This window comes from Garra rufa, chromosome 2 (genome assembly GCF_049309525.1).
Source record: "Garra rufa chromosome 2, GarRuf1.0, whole genome shotgun sequence".
In the NCBI taxonomy this organism is placed as follows: domain Eukaryota; kingdom Metazoa; phylum Chordata; class Actinopteri; order Cypriniformes; family Cyprinidae; genus Garra; species Garra rufa.
In genome coordinates this window covers 48,132,659-48,154,297 of record NC_133362.1, presented here as the reverse complement: position 1 = coordinate 48,154,297, position 21,639 = coordinate 48,132,659, and the positions used below count along the sequence as shown (strand labels likewise).

The 21,639-nt window shown below is 38.8% G+C and overlaps 1 protein-coding gene across 1 annotated transcript in view; it reads right to left on the bottom strand.

The window, feature by feature from the left end:
* Window positions 1-4,678: 4,678 nt before the first annotated feature.
* Window positions 4,679-21,639, bottom strand: part of slit1a (slit homolog 1a (Drosophila)) — a 117,403-nt gene continuing 100,442 nt past the window's right edge. Inside the window, exons 26-37 of the mRNA XM_073834318.1 lie at window positions 18,638-18,801; window positions 18,330-18,454; window positions 18,159-18,256; window positions 17,706-17,845; window positions 15,358-15,451; window positions 15,108-15,245; window positions 10,007-10,235; window positions 9,434-9,564; window positions 9,098-9,252; window positions 8,657-8,945; window positions 8,360-8,571; window positions 4,679-7,202 (exon numbers count right to left, since the gene is read on the bottom strand). Coding sequence (XP_073690419.1) covers window positions 6,964-7,202; window positions 8,360-8,571; window positions 8,657-8,945; window positions 9,098-9,252; window positions 9,434-9,564; window positions 10,007-10,235; window positions 15,108-15,245; window positions 15,358-15,451; window positions 17,706-17,845; window positions 18,159-18,256; window positions 18,330-18,454; window positions 18,638-18,801 — 2,014 coding nt within the window. The 3' untranslated portion in view covers window positions 4,679-6,963. The remainder of the gene's footprint in view (window positions 7,203-8,359; window positions 8,572-8,656; window positions 8,946-9,097; window positions 9,253-9,433; window positions 9,565-10,006; window positions 10,236-15,107; window positions 15,246-15,357; window positions 15,452-17,705; window positions 17,846-18,158; window positions 18,257-18,329; window positions 18,455-18,637; window positions 18,802-21,639) is intronic.

The following is a 21,639-nucleotide window of genomic DNA, read 5'->3' as shown; positions in this document are numbered from 1 at the left end:
TTTATTTTTTTTCTCAGGTCGTAAAGAATAGTTTTCTGAGGAAGACATTTCAGGATTTCTCTCCATATAGTGGACTTCTGTGGTGCCTGTGAATTTCTACTTCCAAAATGCAGTTTAAATGCAGCTTCAAAGAGCTCTCAACGGTCCCAGCCGAGGAAGAAGGGTCTTATTTCTATGCTTTCCATAGCTCTCGTCGTCCTAAAGCAGGGGTGCACAACCCATTTCCTGGAGATCTACCATCCTACAAAGTTCAGGTCCAACCCTGGTCAAACACACCTGAACCAGCTCGTGAATCTCTTAGGTAGCACTTGATGATTACCGACAGTTGTGTTGGAGCAGGGCTGAACCTAAAGTCTGCAGGTAGGTAGATCTCCAGGAACAGGGTTGGGCACTGATTAGTCTGTGCAGTGCCGCTACAAGTCGAACGCACCTAATAACTAGAGCGCATTAGCATCAGTGGTTCAACTGCGAGACTGGCATTACTTTTAATTGCTTTCATAATGTAAATGCATATTACCTGGTTGCTACAATTTACAAAACAGCTCCCTAATTTAAGCTGCTATAGACAGCAACAACATAATGCTTAACTAAACTTAAATTTAACTTCTGGTAGACTTATGGTGGAATGCGCTCCACTTTGAAACCTATTAATTTATAATGGCTTGTGTCGGGTCTTTTCTACAGACTTACACTGAATATGTGGCGGCACTTTTCCCGGGAAATATATATATACAGTTGTGTTCAAAATAATAGCAGTCTAACATCACTAACCAGATCAGTCACTGTGTTTGGTAGAAATTATATTTCTACATGGCAAATATTTTACTAGTAGATATAGTAGAGTAATAGAAAACCAACAGACCCAACAGTCATGATATGCATGCTGCCGATTCTGTGTAATTGAAAAGGGCATGTTCAAAATAGCAGTGTGGAGTTCAGTTAGAGAGGTAACTCATTCTGTGAAAAAACTGGTGACAAACAAGTGGCCCTTATTTTTTTATTTTATTTTATTATTATTATTATTTTTTTTAAGTGGCCCTTATTTAAGGATGAAGGCAGCAAATGTACTGTGCATTTCTCTCTGAAAATCTGAGAACAGCGTACTTTGATTAAAAAATTAAGTAGATGGAAAAACATGTTAAGAAGTGCAGAAATTGATAGGCAGCTCAGCTAAAATTATATCAAATGCTTCAAAATGGCAACCAAAACAAGAAAGACGTGGAAGAAAATTAAAAAACTACTATTCGAATGGATCGAAGAATAGCCAAAATGGCAAGGACTTAGCCAATAATCAGCTCCAGGGTGATCAAATAAAGTCTTAATTTACCTGTGAGTACTGTAACAATTAGAAGACGCCTATATGAAGCCAAGCTATCGGCAAGAAGCCTCTGCAAAGTCCCATTGTTGAAATAACGACACATGCTGAAGAGGTTACAATTTGCCAAAGAACACATTGACTGGCCTAAAGAGAAATGGTGCAATATTTTGTGGACTGATGAAAGCAAGATTGTTCTTTGTGGGTTTAGGGGTCACAGACAGTTTGTCAGATGACCCCTAAACACTGAATTCAAGCCACAGTACACTGTGAAGCTCGATGGCGCAAGAATCATGATATGGGGATGTTTCTCATACTATACTGTTGGGGCTATTTATTGCATTCCAGGGATCATGGATCAGTCTGAGTACCTCAGGATACTCAAAGAGGTCAAGTTGCCCTATTCCCTATTCTCACAAACAAAAGCTTCCCTTGGCCGTCCACTCAGTATTTCAATTAGAATGAGAGCAATCAGAACTACAGTTTACAACGAAATCACCAGGAAAACAAATAAACAGAAACGAATAAATAATGTCTAGCAGCAACAAAATGCAAATAGAAACAAATAAGTCAAATAGTTATAAAACAAGGACGTGATTCTCTAGCAGCAACAAATGTAACAACCGCCTATTTAAACTACAGAATTTAAGTAGTCACTTACGCGCTGTCGTCCTGTCCGCGCCTGAGGGCTGAAATTCACTTATCCCCATTAAGCAAGCAGCATTTTGGTTCCAGACCAACAATGTTATGGAGTGGCCAGTCCAATCCTTAATCCAATAGAAAACTTGTGGAGTGACATCAAAAATGCTGTTTCTGAGGCAAAACCAAGAAATGCAGAGGAATTGTGGCATTTAGTGTAATGGTTCTGGGCTAGAATACCTGTTCACAGGTACCAGAAGTTGGTCGGCTCTGTGCAACACAGATGTGAAGCAGTTCTCAGAACCCATGGTTATACAACTAAATATGAGTTTAGTGATTCACAAGAAAGTTTAATCTTCAAGAATTTTTTATTTTACAGTGCTATTTTTTTTAACAAAGTCAACAATTACTGTGTGTGAATTTTTCTTTATATTCCTTTTTCTTCACTTTCTGTAAAATAATGACAAATTTGATACATATTTTTGATTTAGAATAGAATGTGCAGTTTTCCCAATGCTATTATTTTGAACACAACTGTATATGTACCGGTTTATATTTACAACACTGCATTTTCAGTCAGCCTGTCTGATTTGTGCAGCAAACAGAGAAAATTCATTCTCTGCCAGCAGGAGGTGCTTTTGAAGCGGCAGAAATAGAGGTTTGCCGTTTTATGGGTGTACACAAAGCAGAGCTGTGTTCACAAGCACCACTAGACAGATCGATTAAAAAAACAACAACAACAAAAAAAAAGACCATGAGTTAACTTCGGGCCAGTGTGTCTGATAAAACTGGCTATAGGGAGCATCCATTCTGGTTGTAGCGGTATTTGACAGTTCAGAGAAGCGAGTGGGCGTGGTTTCAGCACCAAAAGTAGACGCCAGCATTTGAAAAGCAGAGAATACTGCTTGTTTTCAAGATTTTGATACCTCATTTTATTTACCTGGCAGTTTTTTGGTCATTCAAATTTGGCTGGGTGGTTTATAACACATTTTTCTGTGGTGTGACAAATTCAACACATTTAACAATATTTATTATTGCTTTACACTGACTTTAAGTAAATACATGATGAGAGCAGCAGTGAGTGCCCTTATGAAAAAGAAGTTTATTCAAGTGTGCTATTAGTATACTTCCTTTTTGACAAAAAAAAAAATAGGAAAGAATACTTTGTTTTTTTTATGTATTTCTCAGAAATGTGCTTTGTATACTTCTCAGAAATATACTTAAAATGACATTTAAGTATACTTGGCTTGTACTTAGAAAAAGTCTAAATATATGCTCTGAGAATCCGTGTTTTCATTGTTATACTCTAGGGTCTCTATTACACATCTTCTGAACAGAATTTCCAAAACAGTGAAGAAGAAACCCAAACAACAGATGCTTCCACATGTAATCTAACACAATTGTCAGCATCAAAACCATAGATATGGAAAACTGTGTAACGTTATGGAATAAAATGTCGACCCATGAAGAGGTAATAATGACTGTCAAGCTTTGGGGTGTTGATCAACTCCATCTATGTTTTGATTATCATCAATAGTATCAAATGTTGTTTATTTATTATGAAACTTACCCACATTCAAGTGTTTATAAAAAAGAATGCATGAAGTTAGAATAAAATGCTTTTGTTTACAAGCAGATACCCTGTTCTTTCTTTTGATGTTTTGTATGTTCAGATATTCAACAAAATATATACAACTTAATACCTAAATAGGGACATAGTAGTATACTTAAAGTATGATGTAAAGTTCACTTAAAGAAAACGAGTATACTTGCAGTATAAAACTACTAAACTAGTAGTAGTAGTAATGTAGTAGTAGTAGTAATGTAAATGTAAATGTAATGTAGTTTACTGAGACTATACTTCAAAGTGTACTAAAAATGCCTAGAAAAGTATTTCATTAGTAAACTATCAATATACCTATATACTACTGTTGTACTTAAAAGTATACTTTTATATACTAGAAAGTGGGCCAATTTAGTCTCAAGGATATAATTACTACATAAAGTATACTTAAAATATACTTGAACTATAAATAAACTTGAAGTATACTTCTTTTTGGTAAGGGTGGTGTGGTAGTCTGGACCAAGGATGCCCAACACTGTTGCTTTTCTAGCTTAGATTTTTTGACTTGTTTCCAGCCAAAATATCTAAAAATTCTTAAATCAAGAAGGATTTTCTAGATGAGTAAAAATTATTGTCTTGTTTTCAGAAAAAAAAGTCAAAATTAAGTGCATTTTTGCTTGAAACAAGCAAAATAATCTTGTTTTCTGTTTGATATAACTCACTTACTTTTGACTTGTTTTTTCTTAAAACAAGAAAGTCATTTTTACTCGTCTAGAAAATCCTTCTTAATTTAAGAATTTTTAGATATTTTGGCTGGAAACAAGAAAAAAAAAATCTAAGCTAGAAAAGCATTTTTTGCAGTGAAACTCCAGCTCTAAGATCTTACTAGGCATACTAGAAACTTCCCAGCAGGTGTGTCGATGCAAGTTGGAGCCTAACTCTGCAGGAATCAGTGAAATGATTTGATCTCTGTTAATCCAGGAAAGAAGAGCAGTGTAGGTCACCACTTTATCAGTTATAAATTCAGTAATTAAGTGTTCTTTTCTTCTTACCTCTCCAGTAACAACCAGATTTGTTTGGCTGGACCAAATGCTCCAAGAACCAAATATTTTGCTGCTTAAACAGGTTTGTGGTTTTGATAAAGCAGACAAAGACACTCATATAATCACACATTTTAATGAATGAAAAAGGAGGAAGTTCAGTAAACATTTTGGTGGCGCTACTTACATTCGGAGTAACTGCAGTTAGTCAATGTATCTATCAACGTAACATCAGAAGAATAAACAGCAAGAGCTCTTAAATGTTCTATATGCAACAGCGACAGTATCTTTCACAATAAAGGTTCTCGAGTTCATGATGCGATGGCTGTGACTGGCACAAGGTTAGCTCAGACCCATGAAATCTACAGAAAAAGTCTGTAACCCTTTCCAATGATTCGTCAGCACTGAAGCAATGACATTGACATGAACTTTAGTTCCCAGTACCTCAATGTACAATAAGAGCAATAAGTATCCACGAAAGTGTAACAAAACAGCTTGACATTCTGGAGAAACCAACCATGTGGTACAATGAATGCATGGAGGATTAAATTACTGCGAGTTGTTCTCAAATAGTAAGCTTCTGGGGCTATCGACTCGCTCTTTCATGTGAGGACTGGATGCTAACTACCTTTATTTCTCAATGACCTCTTTTTCCTCTTGGCTTTATTCACAACTCAGAATCAGCATACTCATAAATGAAATTTCAGCTTTCTATCTGGAAAGGCCTTAAAATAAATAATTACAAAATCAATCACAAAGATATTTGAAATGAATTAAATGTGGTATTCACATGGAAGACAACATTTACAATATTATTGAAAAAAAAAAAAAACCCTTCCAAAACAATCGCCACTGGCTCCTATTACAATAAGGCTAATAGGCTAATAATTATCTATGCTTTTGGCCAGTTTCAAACCACTGCAGCCTGTGTAAGCAAAGTGAATTAAATGACCGAATAAAACACCAGAAGTCACCAAATTTCACACTGCCGTTTGATAGTAAAATCCCGAAAACACAAATGTATTCTTTAACATATAAAAATACTATACCAAAATGAAATACAAATATATATTAGAATCTGTTAAGCTTTTCTGTATAAAGTCAAGGTCTAGGGAGTTAGGAAAAGGAAATCAAAGCGAAAACAAACACCCACCAAAATCAAATGAAATAAGCCAAACTGCACTTATTTGGGTTTTAATTCTAGGACGATGTTCATGGCAATTTGCAACAAACCTTCATGAACGCAGTAGCTTGCAGAGGTAATACTGTAGGAGTCAAAAAGAGAACGTGTTGGAATCTGGGAAATCGTTACTGTTGCGTCAGCGGGAGACGGGACAATTGTCACTTCTAAGAGGTGTGTACAGTGTTGTGGTCATAACCCATAGTCATATTGTACCCCTCAAACAGTTTCAACACTGACCGACAGAAAAACTGCAGTGGCGTTGCATATTTAGCAGTGTTTCGATAAGCGATGTTCTATTTTCTGCTCAGCAGTACTAATATTAACCACAATCCAGACATCACATGACAATGAGCATGCATCTTAGAAAACGGTGCGATGAGATCTACCTAGCGCTTGATTTCGGCTCTCCCTTACAGTTCTCTGTTTGAGGTAATGGAATGACAAACACTATATGGAATAGATCGAATGGATCCTTTTGCTCGACCTATCGGAAGTCGAAATATTGTGAAGAAGCTCCCCTCCGACAACGGAACTCTATGTTATGGCACCAGGAGCTTCGCAGATCTCTTCACACGTTCACATGGAAGGCTGCTGGCTATTTTTGGCCCCCATGTAGTTTATTAATGATGTCATATTTGCAGTGGATTTGGGACACATGGAAGAGTCCCGTGTGCCACCCATAACACAAAACGACCGGAAATATCTGGTAAGACAGCATGGCGTTCCATGCACATCTTGTTTCACACGTTTTATTTTACCAGCATGTCTCCGAGGATGTATTTGTCCACACAGATATATCATACATAAAGTTTTTTTCAGGCATGGTGGAAATGTGGATGTTCCTTCCATCACCATTACGGAGCCTTATGTGCTCAAATACACGTCCTGCACTGCAGAGAGAGAGTCAAAAAGACCATCATTTTCTTCTAAGACGTGACTACTGTCCTGCTTTTGGGCTGAAACAAGCCAGGGGCCGCCTCGCTCGCCTTCCTCTCAGCAGAGTTGGTGTTATTTTACCTTTCTGAGACCTTACGAAAGGACAAAAAGGGGTTCAAATTTCAGGCTGTAGTGGAAATATAAAGGGTAAGGGGTTGGAGTGGTGGGGGTAGGGTATGTCTCTGTATACCCAATGAAAGATGATATCTACTTCTGTTGACTTTTTGTGATGGCTCTTTCTGCGGTTCTGTCAGACTGATGAGGTGGTGATGCTAGTGGTTGTGTTCTACATGCACCCCACGCAGCCGCACTTGATGGTCTTTTCAACCTCCTCGCTGAAGGATGTGCCATCGCTGCACTCGAAAGTGTATTTCCTGCGTTTCATCCTTTGACTGGCGCAGCAGGAGCCGGTGTCGCAGGTACCACTGCACTCCACCCACGACACCATACGAGTGGTCTGACAGATGGCGTAACCACGCTGGACCTGGTAGAAGTCCCGCACCGCCTCTCCATGGCACTCAGACTCTAAAACAAACGTCAGATTGAGAGTGGACAATTACTAATCAAATCGCATATAGACTAATTCAAAGAAATATTTGATCCCCTGCTCAGTCTATTATTTTAATGGTAGGTTTATCTGAACAGTGAGAATCCAGAAAAATGCATTTCAAAAAAGTTATAAATTGATTTGTATTTTAATGAGTGAAATAAGTATTTGACCCCTTTGCAAAACATGAGTTAGTACTTGGTGTCAAAACCCTTGTTGGCAATCACAGCGGTCAGACATTTCTTGTAGTTGTCCACATCTCAGGAGGGATTTTGTCCCACTCCTCTTTGCAGATCCTCTCCAAGTAATTAAGCTTTCAAGGCTGATGTTTGGCAACTCGAACCTTCAGCTCCCTCCACACATTTTCTATGGGATTAAGATCTGGAGACTGGCTACTTTAGGACCTAAATGTGCTTCTTCTTGAGCCACTCCTTTGCTGCCTTGGCCGTGTGTTTTGAGTCACTGTCATGCTGGAATACCCACCCACAACCCATTTTCAATGCCTTGGCTCAAGGAAGGAGTTTCTCACCCAAGATTTGACGGCACAAGACCCCGTTCATCGTCATTTTGATGCAGTGCAGTTGTCCTGTCCTCTTAGCAGAAAAACACCCTCAACGCATAATGTTTCCATCTCCATATTTGGCGGGCATGGTGTTCTTGGGGTCATAGGCACCATTCTTCCTCCTACAAACATGGCGAGTTGATGCCAAACAGATCTCATCTGACCACAACACTTTCACACAGTTCTCCTCTGAATCATTCAGTTCATTGGCAAACTTCAGATGGGCCTGTATATGTGCTTTCTTGAGCAGGGGGAACCTTGCAGGTGCTGCAAGACTTTCTTGGTGACTATGGTCCCAGTTGCCTTGAGATCATTGACAAGATCCTCATGTGTAGTTCTGGGCTGATTCCTCACTTATTTCACGCATTAACATTTTTTGAAATGCATTTTTCTGGATTTTTTGTTGTTATTCTGTCTCTCACTGTTAAAATAAACCTACCATTAAACTATAGATGAATAATTTTTTTGTCAGTGGGCAAACGTACAAAATCAGCGTGCGACCAAATCATTTTTCCCTCATTGTAGCATTGACAATGACCATACGCCCAACGGGTTGTGCTCATGTTTTCTTACCCTTGTCACAAAACTCTCCAGTGTAGCCTACTTCGCAGTGACAGTAGGCATCTCCTGTGTCAGATATCTGACAGTGACCATGTTTGCATTGTAGCTTTCTGCATGGATTGAAGAGCTCTTCCTGCTGGTTGCACAGGGCACCGTGAAAACCCTCCTGGCATTCACAGCGGTACGACTGCACGTCCATTGGAATACATCTCCCATGGACACACCTGTGTAAAATGAATGAAGGAATTAGAGCATTACTTGTTGAGCCTCGGTCCGATCTGCATATTTCACTTAAAGAATTTGACTGACTTGCTGCCCATGCAGGGGTTCGCCAAAGGCTGGTCGCAGTGTTGCCCACTCCATCCAGGCTGGCAGTGGCATACGGGGCCTGTGGCGGTGTTGGGCTGGCAAATGCCATGGAGGCAGTATATCTTTCGACAGGGCTCACATCCGGGCACCACACCAGGTTTCATCTGGGTCTTGGTGAAGTCTTGTAGCTCATTATTGATGTAAAGGTTCTGAATACAGCCGTGAAAACTGGAACCGTTCTGTATCTGCCAGATGCGGGGAGCTGTGGGGTGGACGCTGACCGGCATGCCTAATTCAACAAGAAAATTTACATGAAGCATTTACATGAATCACATTTACATGTGTCGTTTCTAGTGGGTTCATGAGTGCACAATAGTGATTGACAGTTTTGTACAATTATAGTAGCTGTGATGGAGGCAGATATTCATGGTGCACTCCTACCTCCCACATATAGTGGAGCTTCTCCTCTCAAGGGCTGCACTTTACCAAAGCTGTCCATGGTTGTTGGGATACCACCATCTATGGAAAGGTTCACCATCTGGTCAAAGGTCACCAGTTCTACAGTGTGGAACTGACCATCATTGATGGTCTCAGTACTGCGTAAAACAAACATGAAAGATATCTGATGTGAAATTTAAAATGTATTGAGTGGGAAATGCAAAATGACTGATCTTTTGAAAATGAAATGTAGTATCTGTCATCTTCTTAATTAAGAAGATGTCCCTGCATGCCAACATTCAATTTGTTTAAAAAACACAGCTTAAAACTCCAGATTACCTGTAGATTGCATGACTTGGTTGGCTGCCAGGGTCGTAGCTGACTTTAACATGACCTTCATGAAGCTCCATAGCAATGTGGTCATTGTCCCCATTGTACAGAAGAATGCCATTGTCTTCTGCTGTAGACACCTGAGAACAGAACCAAAATAGATCCATTATCAGTAAATGAACAGAATCAATCTCACCGCAGTGACCACCTAGTTCGCCATTGCCAAGAAATGGACTTTATCGCTGCACTGTTTACCTGTTATAAAGTGCCTCTTACTTACAATTTACTAGTTCTGTATTCTGCAAGCCATATGAAAGATATTATACAATAACACTGACAAACTTCGTTCTGTTTGTTTAAAGCAAAGGTCATCAAACTTGGTCCTGGGGGGCCGGTGTTCTGCAGAGTTTAGCTCCAACTTGCTTTAACACACCTGTCTGGAAGTTTCAAGTATACTTAGTAAGACCTTGATTAGCTGCTTCGGGTGTGTTTAATTAGGGTTGGAGCTCAATTCTGTAGGACACCGGCCCTCCAGGACTGAGTCTGGTGACCCTGGTTTAAAGCTTGGACTTTGTTGAATACCTGTAGCGTGATGTTAGCCTGAGGCCAGTTCTTCAGGTCACTCAGCAGCAGGTAGGAGTCTCGGTCCACAAAGTTGACACTGACCAACTTTTCACAGCGTGGTCCACCAAACCCTTCCAGGCACTGACACAGTGCATGGCCCCCTCGCTCCACACAGGGGGCATTGTTTTGACAGTCAGCCAGGTCGCAGAGAGAGCGTGGAGTAGACGGGACTTCACAAAGCTGTCCACTGCAGACAAAATATTTCAGATCACTTTTGATAATCTCAAATCTAAGTGGGATTTTGTCTTTCATGCAAGTTCTTTTGCTGGAGTGAGCATCTATAAGAGAGACTGCATGAAAAGAGGCACACACTGCAATTGTGTTGGTCTTTCCACTGCAAGGTCTGAATTGCTGTTGTATATAATGGCAGACAAACAATATCTTAATGATGACAGCACATAAAAACACCATTGAAACCCTACAAGTTGTTATAGGGAGAAGTTCTGAATAGCCTAGACACTTGAAGCAGGCACAAAAAAGACCCACAGTGTCATCACCAAATAATCTAACATAATAGTCATGTGCATTGAAAACAGCAAATACACACTCGCTTAAAACAAACCAGGACCAAAAATGACTAATTTCAGCTGTTGTATCCACAACCTTGAAAGCACTGCCTGCATACTCAGCCTGCTCTTCATCACTATAGCCCGGTATAATGACAGCATTACTGCTGCCGCTGCCTTGATCCACCTGCCAGTCTCAAGCAGAAACAACTTATTCCCCATTCAAAGAGGACAATACATCTTTTCCTGATTGAGAATCATGGGCTCAGATATGAAGGCACAGACCCTAATCCCACAGTCTAAGGCTGATGATACATGGACACTTTGGACAATGTTGCCGTCAACCAGGTGAGACTCAGGGCCCACGACCGATCTAAATAATCCAGATTAAAATTTGTTACCCATTCTCAATGGGAAAGTGCTTAAGCAACACTGCTCAAAACAGTTGCCCAATGTATCATCAGCCTAAGTGTGCACTTAAAGTCACAATTAATAAATGCTACCCTGAGGTCCACACCTGGAAACACTCCATTCCTCTGCTGTTCCGTGAAATCCTGTCCATAAATATCACAAATGGCATAGGTGATAACAGGACAGCCTTGGTGGAATCCAACACTCCCTGGGAACAAACTTGACTTAATATTGAAAATGCAGACAAATGTCTTGCACCAGTTGTATAGGGACCAGTTGTCAGCTCCAGTGCCCTATACTCCCATAGTACCTGTCACAAAGACCCTGGGTAATGCAGACATAGACCTTTTTAAAGTCAACAAAACACTTGTATACTGCATAAGCGGGGCAGTCGTGGTCTAATGGTGGCCAGACTTGTAAACCGAAGGTTGCGGGTTCGAGTCACAGGTCCGGCAGGGATTGTAGGTGGGGGGAGTGAATGTACAGCGCTCTCTCCACCCTCAATACCACGACTGAGGTGAGTCCCTTGAGCAAGGCACCGAATCCCCAACTGCTCCCCGGGCGCCGTAGCACTTGCTGCCCACTGCTCCGGGTGTGTGTTCATGGTGTATGTGTTCACTACTGTGTGTGTGCACTTGGATGGGTTAAGTGCAGAGAACAAATTCCGAGTATGGGTCACCATACTTGGCCACATGTCATGTTCTTTCCTTTCCTTTTTTTCCCTAAGCAAAATCTCATGCCCCCTCTAGGAAAGTTGATCCACACTCTTCCAAGTGCTGCATTGTTCCTCTTCTATCCAAGGTATTTTCATTGCTGGCATAGGCTTAGTGATATTGAATGACCACACCCATCTGCCAATCCTTAAGTGCTGCTCCCGATCCCCATACATCAGGGCTGGGCAACTTCGATCCTGAAAGGCCACTGTCCTCCAACCCTAATTAAACACCTGCCTGTAACTCTCTAGTGATCTTGAATACATTGATTAGCTTGTTCAGGTGTACTTAACTGGTGTTGGAGGTAAATACTGCAGGACAGTGGCCCTGCAGGAACAAAGTTGCCCAGCCTTGCTCCTTTTTTTCAAGGCATTTAAGGCATTTACTGCGGGTCCAGAAGCTCCTTAAAGTGTTCTTTCCACCTCCAGACAATATCTCAGGAGTTCCTGATCCTAGTAAATAATATCCTGGACCAGACCATGCCTCCCCTGCCTAAGCTGTCTGATGGTTTGCCACAGCCTTTTTGAGGCTGACCAAAAGTACTTTGCGATGGCTTCTTTGAGCTCCTCCCATACCTACGTTTTTGCTTCTACAACTACTGGCTGACACCAGTCAGTCGAATCGCCCTACATGGTAAAACACTCCTCCTTCAGATTGATAGCCTTCATCACCACCTGTGTCTACCAACATGTCCACTCAGACTCCATGTCTCCAGCCTCCCTCAGGAAAAAAGTAATAACACCTATGGACAAGAGCCTTCACCAAACATTCCCAGTTCCCTCTCACAATCTTTTTGGATTTCCTGGCAGCCTACCTTCTATTGGGATGGAACGCTCCTTGTCCGGTATATTACCTGGAACCAATTTTCCTAGTGCTAAAGATTTGGACAACACAGTTCCCAGGGTCACTGTCACTCCATGACAGTAAGATGGTGATACAAGGGGGGCCTGAAATTATGTTAATGCATATTAAACTCTGCAAACTCCGTCTGGCAATATTTGTATAATAATGTATAATACATTATTAAAAAGTATTAGCAGACTTCTCTCTTGGCTCAGGAATGAGAGTCTAAACAAAATTCTGCATTTAAAAGAAACTTTATTCTAAATTGACTTCATTACAAGTAATTACTAGGTGGTTCTCAGCAACTTTGTGAGCTTGTTTCAACTTCTGTATTGTGACATCTGCTGAAAAAATCCCACGGCCAGTGTTTCTCAGTCCTGGTACTGGAGGAACCCCAAAGTTGATTATTTGACACACCCGATTCCAGATTAGCTCATTGGTAGAGTGATCCAAGACCTGAGTGACCTAAGTGTTTCTCAACTCTGGTCCTGGAACAACTCCCAAAGCTGCACATTTTTGTCTATTTGTACAATGCCTGAAAGGAGATCATTTATTTCATTGCATTATTCAAAGTTCAGTAAATAAATGACTTCTTAATGTGCATGTGAATAAGGCAGTACACTATAAGGGTGTATTCACACTAGACACGGTTGCCTTGAACTGAGCACGAGCGCGACTTTGCCCCCTCCCCACTTCCTCCATGGCATGCACTCACGCTGTACTTTAAGTTTTGGGCCAAGCACACTTACTTCATTATGATGCAACTGTTTTGAAGTCACAAGGGGGTGCATTTTCCAAAAGCATTGTTAGCTATTGAACTATTTTTAATGACAGAACTTGCAACCATAGTTTCTTTCAGGAAACACACCCCAGGAAAAGAAGCACTCTTGCTCAGCACAATGGAGTCCATCGCTTTGTTAACTTTGTGGTTTATTATTTTGAATCATTTGGGACGCGATGACACATGACCCTCTCACAATATATTGCTTAACAGATCTATCGCTTTTGCTGGTCAGAAATTTTTACCTAATCGTTCTGCATGAATTTGGTGTAAAATTTGATCTGATCTTTAAGTCACAACAGCTTGTTTCTTGTTTAGTGGTCCTTAGACTGTTGTGAAGTAGTAAGACAAAAATTTACAAATAATGCACTCACCCCCTTCTCATCCAAGATGTTCATGTCGTTCTTTTATCAGTCGTAAAGAAATTATTTTTTGAGGTAAACATTTCATTTTTTTTTTACTTCCTAAATGCAGTTTAAATGCAGCTTCAAATGATCCCAGCTGAGAAAGAAGGGTCTTATCTAGCAAAACGATTGGTTATTTTTTTCTAAGAATTAAAATGTTTATAAGTAATTGTAATTATTTGGTTCAAAACAGTTAAAAAAAACTCCCATCTCATTTTCTCCCTCAACTTCAAAAATCATTTCAACATCATCCTACATCGCTACAGAAGTACCGACCCAGTGTTTGCAAGGTGAACATGCAAAGAAGATAAAACACCCTTAACAAACAAGAAACAAAAGAGTTTTTCCACATACCCTAACTGTCTTGAACCGGAATATACAGAGTTCAGGCAGAGCAAGACAAGACAAGCATGGGAGGTTAAAAAGTATAGAAATTGTATTTTTTTTTTTTTTTAAATAACCAATCGTTTCGCTAGATAAGACATTTCTTCCTCGGGATTCTTCATCTGGGATCGTTTGAAGCTGCTCTAAAACTGCATTTTGGAAGTTCAAATTCGGGGCACCATAGAAGTCCACTATATGGAGAAAAATCCTAAAATGTTTTCCTCAAAAAACAATTTCTTTATGACTGAAGAAAGAAAGATATGAACATCTTGGATGACAAGGGGGTGAGTACATTCTGTGAATTATTATTCTGGAAGTGAACTTCTCCTTTAAATAAAAAATAAATAAACTTTCATAAATTTTCAGAACTGTATGTAATGAATATTTCCCACTGATAGTTTAAATTAGCTTCCAAATGATCTTAATCTGTATATTTTGGAAATGTTATAATGGTGTGTGCGAAAACGGTAAGAGAAATGTGAGCTTTTGCTCAAACACTCAACTGAGACAACTTTTATCTAAGATGACATATGAAGGGGGAATACCACATCAAAAGCCATTCATCCTACGGAGATGCATGAGTAACATGAAAAGTGCACTCCAGCGTATGGATCCACGTCAACACACATAACAAATCCTTAACTTCTTCACATATTGAGTCAGATAAAATCCCTCCAGAATTAAAAGTGTGCTGAAGTGCTGTCTGACAGTAATGAGAGGTGACAGGGCAATCTCCCCGAATGTCCCTGAATGCCACACTCCACAGTATCTCTACCTGGATAACAAGTACTTTCTACTTACGTCACAAGAAACTCCAAGTTGTGTGATGTGGAAGTGTGTGATTTAAAAAAAAAATTGGTCACCGGTTGGCAAAATGTCTTTAGTTAATTGTAAATATAAACCAGTTGCAAAAAATACACTGACATTAGACATTTCAGTCTATCAAAAATATCACTGATGACCTGGGGTTCACTCCACAGGTGTTAAAATGTAAAGATAATGGTGTATAGGACTGACCTGTAGCCCTTGGGGCAAACGCAGGCGTATCCGTTAACCTCGTCCACACACCGTGCCCCATTCTGACACCTGTGGTCCTTACAGTCGTCATAGTTCACACTGCAGTCGTCACCCACATATCCAGGTGCGCATATACACCTAAATCAAACACACAAGTATGCAACCGTTATAGAGCTCTTTGTAAAGATTTAATCATTTGGTTAATAAAAAGGCTGTTATTTGGCTGCTAGGTCAAAGGAGATGTGGTTACTTCGGTCCAGTGACGGTGATGAAGCAGGTAGATTGGTGTTTGCAGGGACTGCGAGCAGAAGAACACATGTCCTCCAGATCCTCACACATCTCCCCTATACACACACAAACGCAAACAGTGCAATCTGTAAGTCTGGGGTAATAATGATGTGCTTACAAGAGACAAAAGAAAATTGGGTAGTATTTTTTCAGTCCTGTTGTACATGCTATGTACTTATTATAGTGATTATAGTGAATAACTGGGCAATAACTAGGTATTAACCCTGAACCTACCCCTAATCCTAATCACTTTAGACCTTCTACTAACCACAGTTGAGGTCAAACTTTTACATCTGCCTTTCAGAATCTGCAAAATGTTATTTTACTAGAATACAAAATGCGTGTTTTTTTAAATTTAGTACTGACCTGAATAAGATATTTCACGTGAAAGATGTTTACACATAGTCCACAACAGAAAACATGGTTGAATTTATAAAAATGACCCTGTTCAAAAGTTTACATACACTTGATTCTTAATACTGTGTGTTGTTAACTGAATGATCCACAGCTGTGTGTTTAGTGATAGTTGTTCATGAGTCCCTTGTTTGTAAACAGTTAAACTGTCTGCTGTTCTTCAGAAAAATCTTCAGCTCCCACAAATTCTTGGGTTTTCCAGCATTTTTGTGTGCTTGAACCCTTTCCAACAATGACTGTATGATTTTGAGATCCATCTTTTCACACTGAGGACAACTGAGGGACTCATATGCAACTATTACAGAAGGTTCAAACGCTCACTTATGCTCCAGAAGGAAAAAACATGCATTAAGAGCCGGGGGTGAAAACTTTTGAACATAATGAAGATGTGTAGATTTTTGTTATTTTGCCTAAAATCTTATTTTAATACTGCAGTTTGAAGCTATAGAAGATACTTACATGTTCCCCAGATGACAAAATAAGTTAAATTTACCCTGATCTTCAAATTTTAAAAGTTTTCACCCCAGCTCTTAATGCGTGGTTTTTCCTTCTGGAGCATCAGTGAGTGTTTGAACCTTCTGTAATAGTTGCATATGAGTCCCTCAGTTGTCCTCAGTGTGAAAAGATGGATCTCAAAATCATACAGTCATTGTTGGAAAGGGGTCAAATACACAAATGCTGAAAAACCAAAGAATTTGTGGGAGCTGAAGGATTTTTCTGAAGAACAGCAGGCAGTTTAACTGTTCAGGACAAACAAGGGACTTGTCTATCAACTATCAACTGAACAACTATCACTAAACAAAAAAAAAAAAAAAAAAAAAGTGAAATATTCAGGTCAGTACTAAATAAAAAATAACATGCATTTTGTATGATCTCTCTTATTTTGTTAAAATAATGAATATTTAGCAGATTCTGCAAGGTGTATGTAAACTTTTGACTTCAACTGTATAACAGTGTTGTTTTCGTTGACGCCACTTTTTTCCATGACGAAAACGAGACGATGACGAGATAAAAACGGCTCGTTGATGACTAAAACATGACGAGACGTGTGTGAGTTTTCGTTGACGAGACGAGAATAGATGAAAATGTTAGTAGGTGGTCCGTCAGACGTTTAAAATGCATGACATTTCTGCTTATTGTGCATGCCAATTAAAACCGAAAAAAGTACCTGCCGCTATGGCAAGCCGTTTTAGCATTAAATGCTCTTTGCTATACTAGTATGGCAAGCCGTTTTAGCATTCCATCCTTGTTTGTCTTTTATGTTGTAAAACATTCCTTCATTATTGTAATTATTGGTAAAAAAAATAGTCGATCCGGAAGCTCACATTGTGTTGAATTAGCCTATAGATTTGCTATTTTCAGAACTTATAAGTGACACTACCCAACAGCAAAATACTTACTGACCTACATTAATTTGTTAAAAGACTACTTTTCCCCCAGTTTATTGACTAAAACTAGACTAAAACCTTTTTGACTTTTCGTCGACTAAAACTAGACTAAAACCTTTTTGACTTTTCGTCGACTAAAACTAGACTAAAACCTTCTTGACTTTTCGTCGACTAAAATTGGACTAAAACTATCACATATAGAAGTGACTAAAATTTGACTAAAACTAATAACCATTTTAGTCCAAAAGACTAAGACTAAGACTAAATCTAAGATGGTTGTCAAAAACAACACTGCTGTATAAGTAACTTTACAACTACATGTCAACTAACAGTCATTAGAGTATCTGCTTTCCTAAGCATAACAGTTGACATGTGGTTGCATGTAGTTAGTATAGTAATTTACTTGTAGTTAGTAGAATGTCTAAAGTGGACTATCAAATAAAGTGCAGTTAAAGTGATTTAAAAAATAACACAGGTGTACTTGTTTAGTAAGTGGTAACATGTGTACCTGTGTAAAAAGGGGCACATAAACAGGTGTAATTGTTGATCCCGTCTATGCAGGTTGCTCCGTTCTGACAGTCATTATCTTTACACTCGTCTGTGTCAATGTCGCATGTGGGACCTTCAAAGCCTGCAGCACATGAACAGCTGAGAAAACACAAATGCATCATTTTAAATATGAATCAAGCTTTCCAAGCAATGTGGGAATAAATTTCACAAACAAGTCCAGGTCGTATTTCACCCATAAAAAGTCACAAGTGTTTTGCAGCTTATTTTAGAAGCATTGCAGCTTACTTTGTGTTCCTCACACTGTGATATTATTCTCAGGACAATTCACACAGATGTTACAGACACAATGGATTTTAAAAGGAAATTAGATTAGCACAAAAAAACAATTCAATGTATGCTTTAAACCACTTTGCGCATTAATAAATGATTAGGAAAAGATGTTGAGAGCCACCTAAAGCCTTCATCCTCTTCTCCAGACATGTGGCACGTTCCTCCGTTCTTACAGGGTTCACTGACACAAGCGTTGAGTGGCGTCTCACAGTTCTTGCCCTGAAAGCAAATGCGTAAATGTTTCATGTCCAACTGTCAGAACTCACATTGCTCGTGTGTTTTGTGTGCTTACCTTAAAACTTTCTGAACAGTGACACCTGAAGCCGTCCGTCTGATCGGCCTCGCAGCTGCCGTGGTTCAGACAGGGGCTAGACATGCACGGGTTACACTTCGCTAGTATAGCAGTGTCCACTTCACCTGTACACACACAAACACAACCCTTACTGCTTATGACCCTGACAGACACACAATAAATGCACCTCAAAAATGATCTATATTACAAGGACGCACAATGGGAATCTTCCGTGTCTCTGAAGGAGCATTTCATGGATTTATCTTCATCTTTTAGTGTCTCATCATCATTCCACTCATGCATCTTACCTTGACATTCAAATCTCTTGGCAGGGGTGGTGAGCAGTAATTTTCCCTCCATGCCGTGCGGTCCAACACAGCGTGCGATGCCAGGCTCCTTGTAGCCAGTTTTCACCCAGTCAGAGAGCCAGCGCAGGCGGCAGTCACAGTACAAAGGGTTCGCACCAATCGCCCTGAGAGCAATCACATATGCTCCAGTTAAACCAGCAATGGGGTAAGAAAATGGGGTAAGAAAAATAATCTAGTTGTCTGCTTGAAATAAGATTTTTTTTCTTACCCCATTGGCAGATTATTTTGCATGTTTTAAGCAAAAACACACTTAATTTTGACTTGTTTTTACTAAACACAAGATAATAATTTTTACTTGTCTAGAAAATCCTTCCTGATTTAAGAATTTTTAGATATTTTGGCTGGAAACAAGACAAAAAATCAAAGTAAGAAAAGCATTTTTTGCAGTAATAGACTGGCAAAATGAGACACATTGAAGGCATGTATTTTAACTGTATAATGTACAGTACACAGCATAAATGAACATAAAGATATACTTCTATTTCATAATGATCACTACACAGCAAAAAATGATTTTCTTACTTAGATTTTTTGTCTTGTTTTCAGCCAAAATATCTAAACATTTTTAAATCAAGGTGTCAGTATTTTGTCTCTGTTCTGTTCTGTTTTCCCAGTGTTTTTCCCCCTCTGTTTCCAGTTCTAATGGTTTAGTCCTTGTCTCCCCCTTTTGGTTCATGTTCTTTTGGTTTAGTCTTGCCCATATTTGTATTTCCCCCTCGTTATCCTTGTTATCTTGTTTGTATCTCCTGGTTTTTTGTTTATTTGTTTATAAATTCAGTGTTTCATTTAATAAACTTCATTATATTCATTTACTCCGCTTCTCCTGCTCCATCTACATTCCTCAACCCGCCTGATTGTGACACAAGGAGGATTTTCTAGACAAGTAAAAATTATTTTCTTGTCTTTAGAAAAACAAGTCAAAATTAAGTAAATTTTTGCATAGAACAAGCTAAATAATCTGCCAATGGGGTACGCAAAAAAAGAGTTATTTCAAATGGAAAACAAGATTATTTAGCTTGTTTTGAGCAAAAATGCATTTAATTTTGACTTGTTTTTCTAAAGACAAGAAAATTATTTTTACTTGTCTAGAAAATCCTCCTTGATTTAAAAATGTTTAGATATTTTGGCTGGAACCAAGACAAAAAAATCTAAGTAAGAAAAGCTTTTTTTTGCAGTGTACAACAGCTCATGGGTCATTCCGCAGGTCCCAGGCTCAAATTTTCGATTTTGCTAATATTTTTTTCTGAAGAAACGTAGACATGTATAGTGATAAAAGCCAAAATATGTCATGGATGAATATTTACTGAGTAATCCACTATTTTGTAGAGGGAGGTCAAAATGCTAATGTTTATCTGAGATTTAAAGGCAAATTACAAGGGGTTTAAAATGACTTTATAAAGATGGCAGCATCATTATCTTATTTTTACACAGAGATTGGTTATTAGTAAAATCTGTTGACTTTAGCAATCCTTGTTGCATTATGTGCCAATGGTGACCATTTAAAAATGGGGAAACAGCACTTTTCAAGTTTTTTCTCCAAAGTTTGCATGTCTGTAACTCAAGACGTATTAAAGATATCCTAATGCCCTTTTAGATATTTGGTCTTAACAAACTTTTCTTTTGGCATCTTCATTTTTAAGGCCCTATATGGTTCACTTCCAGAGATACTGGAATTTCAATATGGCTTCATGAGTAAATCATTAAGTTGTACACATTTTCAGCGGTCAAAAACCAAATGCGGGTCAGTTTGCAAATATATGATGCTACCTTTCTTTTAAAGAGGAATGTCTGAAGAACAAATAATTTTGTAACTAGAAATGTATCTTGTTTACTTCTGTCAAGACGACTGCATTGAACAAACCTATGCCATAAATATTTTTTTTCCAGTTTGCATGCCTATAACTCAAAAGGTCTTAAAGATATCACAATAGGATTTTAGATTCTAGTTAATAAACTTTTCTTTCAGTCCCAGAAATATGGGGATTTCAATGAGACTCCATGTCCAGATTGTCGAATATTACCCATATTCAGTGGCTGAAATCCAAATGTTGGTCACTTTGTGTACAGCTGATACTCATTTAATTTAAAGTAGAATCTGTAAAGAATAAGTAATGTTGAAACAAGAAATGCATCTTGTTTCCATCTATCAAAACAATTGTATAGGACATACCTGTTAGAGTGAAAAGTTTATTAAAAACTAGAATCTAAAATCTTATTGTGATACCTTTAAGACTTTTTCAGCTATAGGCATGCAAACTTTGGAAAAATGATATTTATGGCACTCAGACTGTTGTTTGTCTGTATGTTTCTTGACAGAAAGAAACTAGATACATTTCTAGTTTTAACGTTATTTGTTCTTCAGACATTCCTCTTCAAAAGAAATTAATTATCATATTTTTGCAAACCGACCCACTGTTGTTTTTTGTCCACTGAAAATGTGCACATTTTAATTTAACTGATTTTCTCCTGGAGCCATATTGAAATTCCAATATCTCTAAAACCGAACCATATAGGGCCTTAAAAATGAAGATGGCAAAAGGAAAGTTTGTTAAGGCCCAATATCTAAAAGTGCTGTTTCCCCAGTTTTGAATGGTCACCACTGACACAAAATGCAACAAAGATTGCTAAAGTCAACAAATTTTACTAAAAGCGCTATCAATCTCTGTGTGAAAATGACATTATGATGCTGTTATCTTTCTGAAGTCATTACTTCACTATTACTGTGTGAGATGAAGCAGTCACTTTTCTCCAATATAAGCTTTTGCCGGCTCTGAGACACATGCTTGGAATTTTACTGGTCTTTTATTAGCAAAAATCACTCATCATGAAACGAAAGTTAAAGGGAAGGCCTGATAATTTCAGGAAACTTGTAAGAAGTCTGTTGTTTTTGAATTTCTATTTTCTATGTTCATACTTAATAACTTGGTAATCCTCCATTGTCC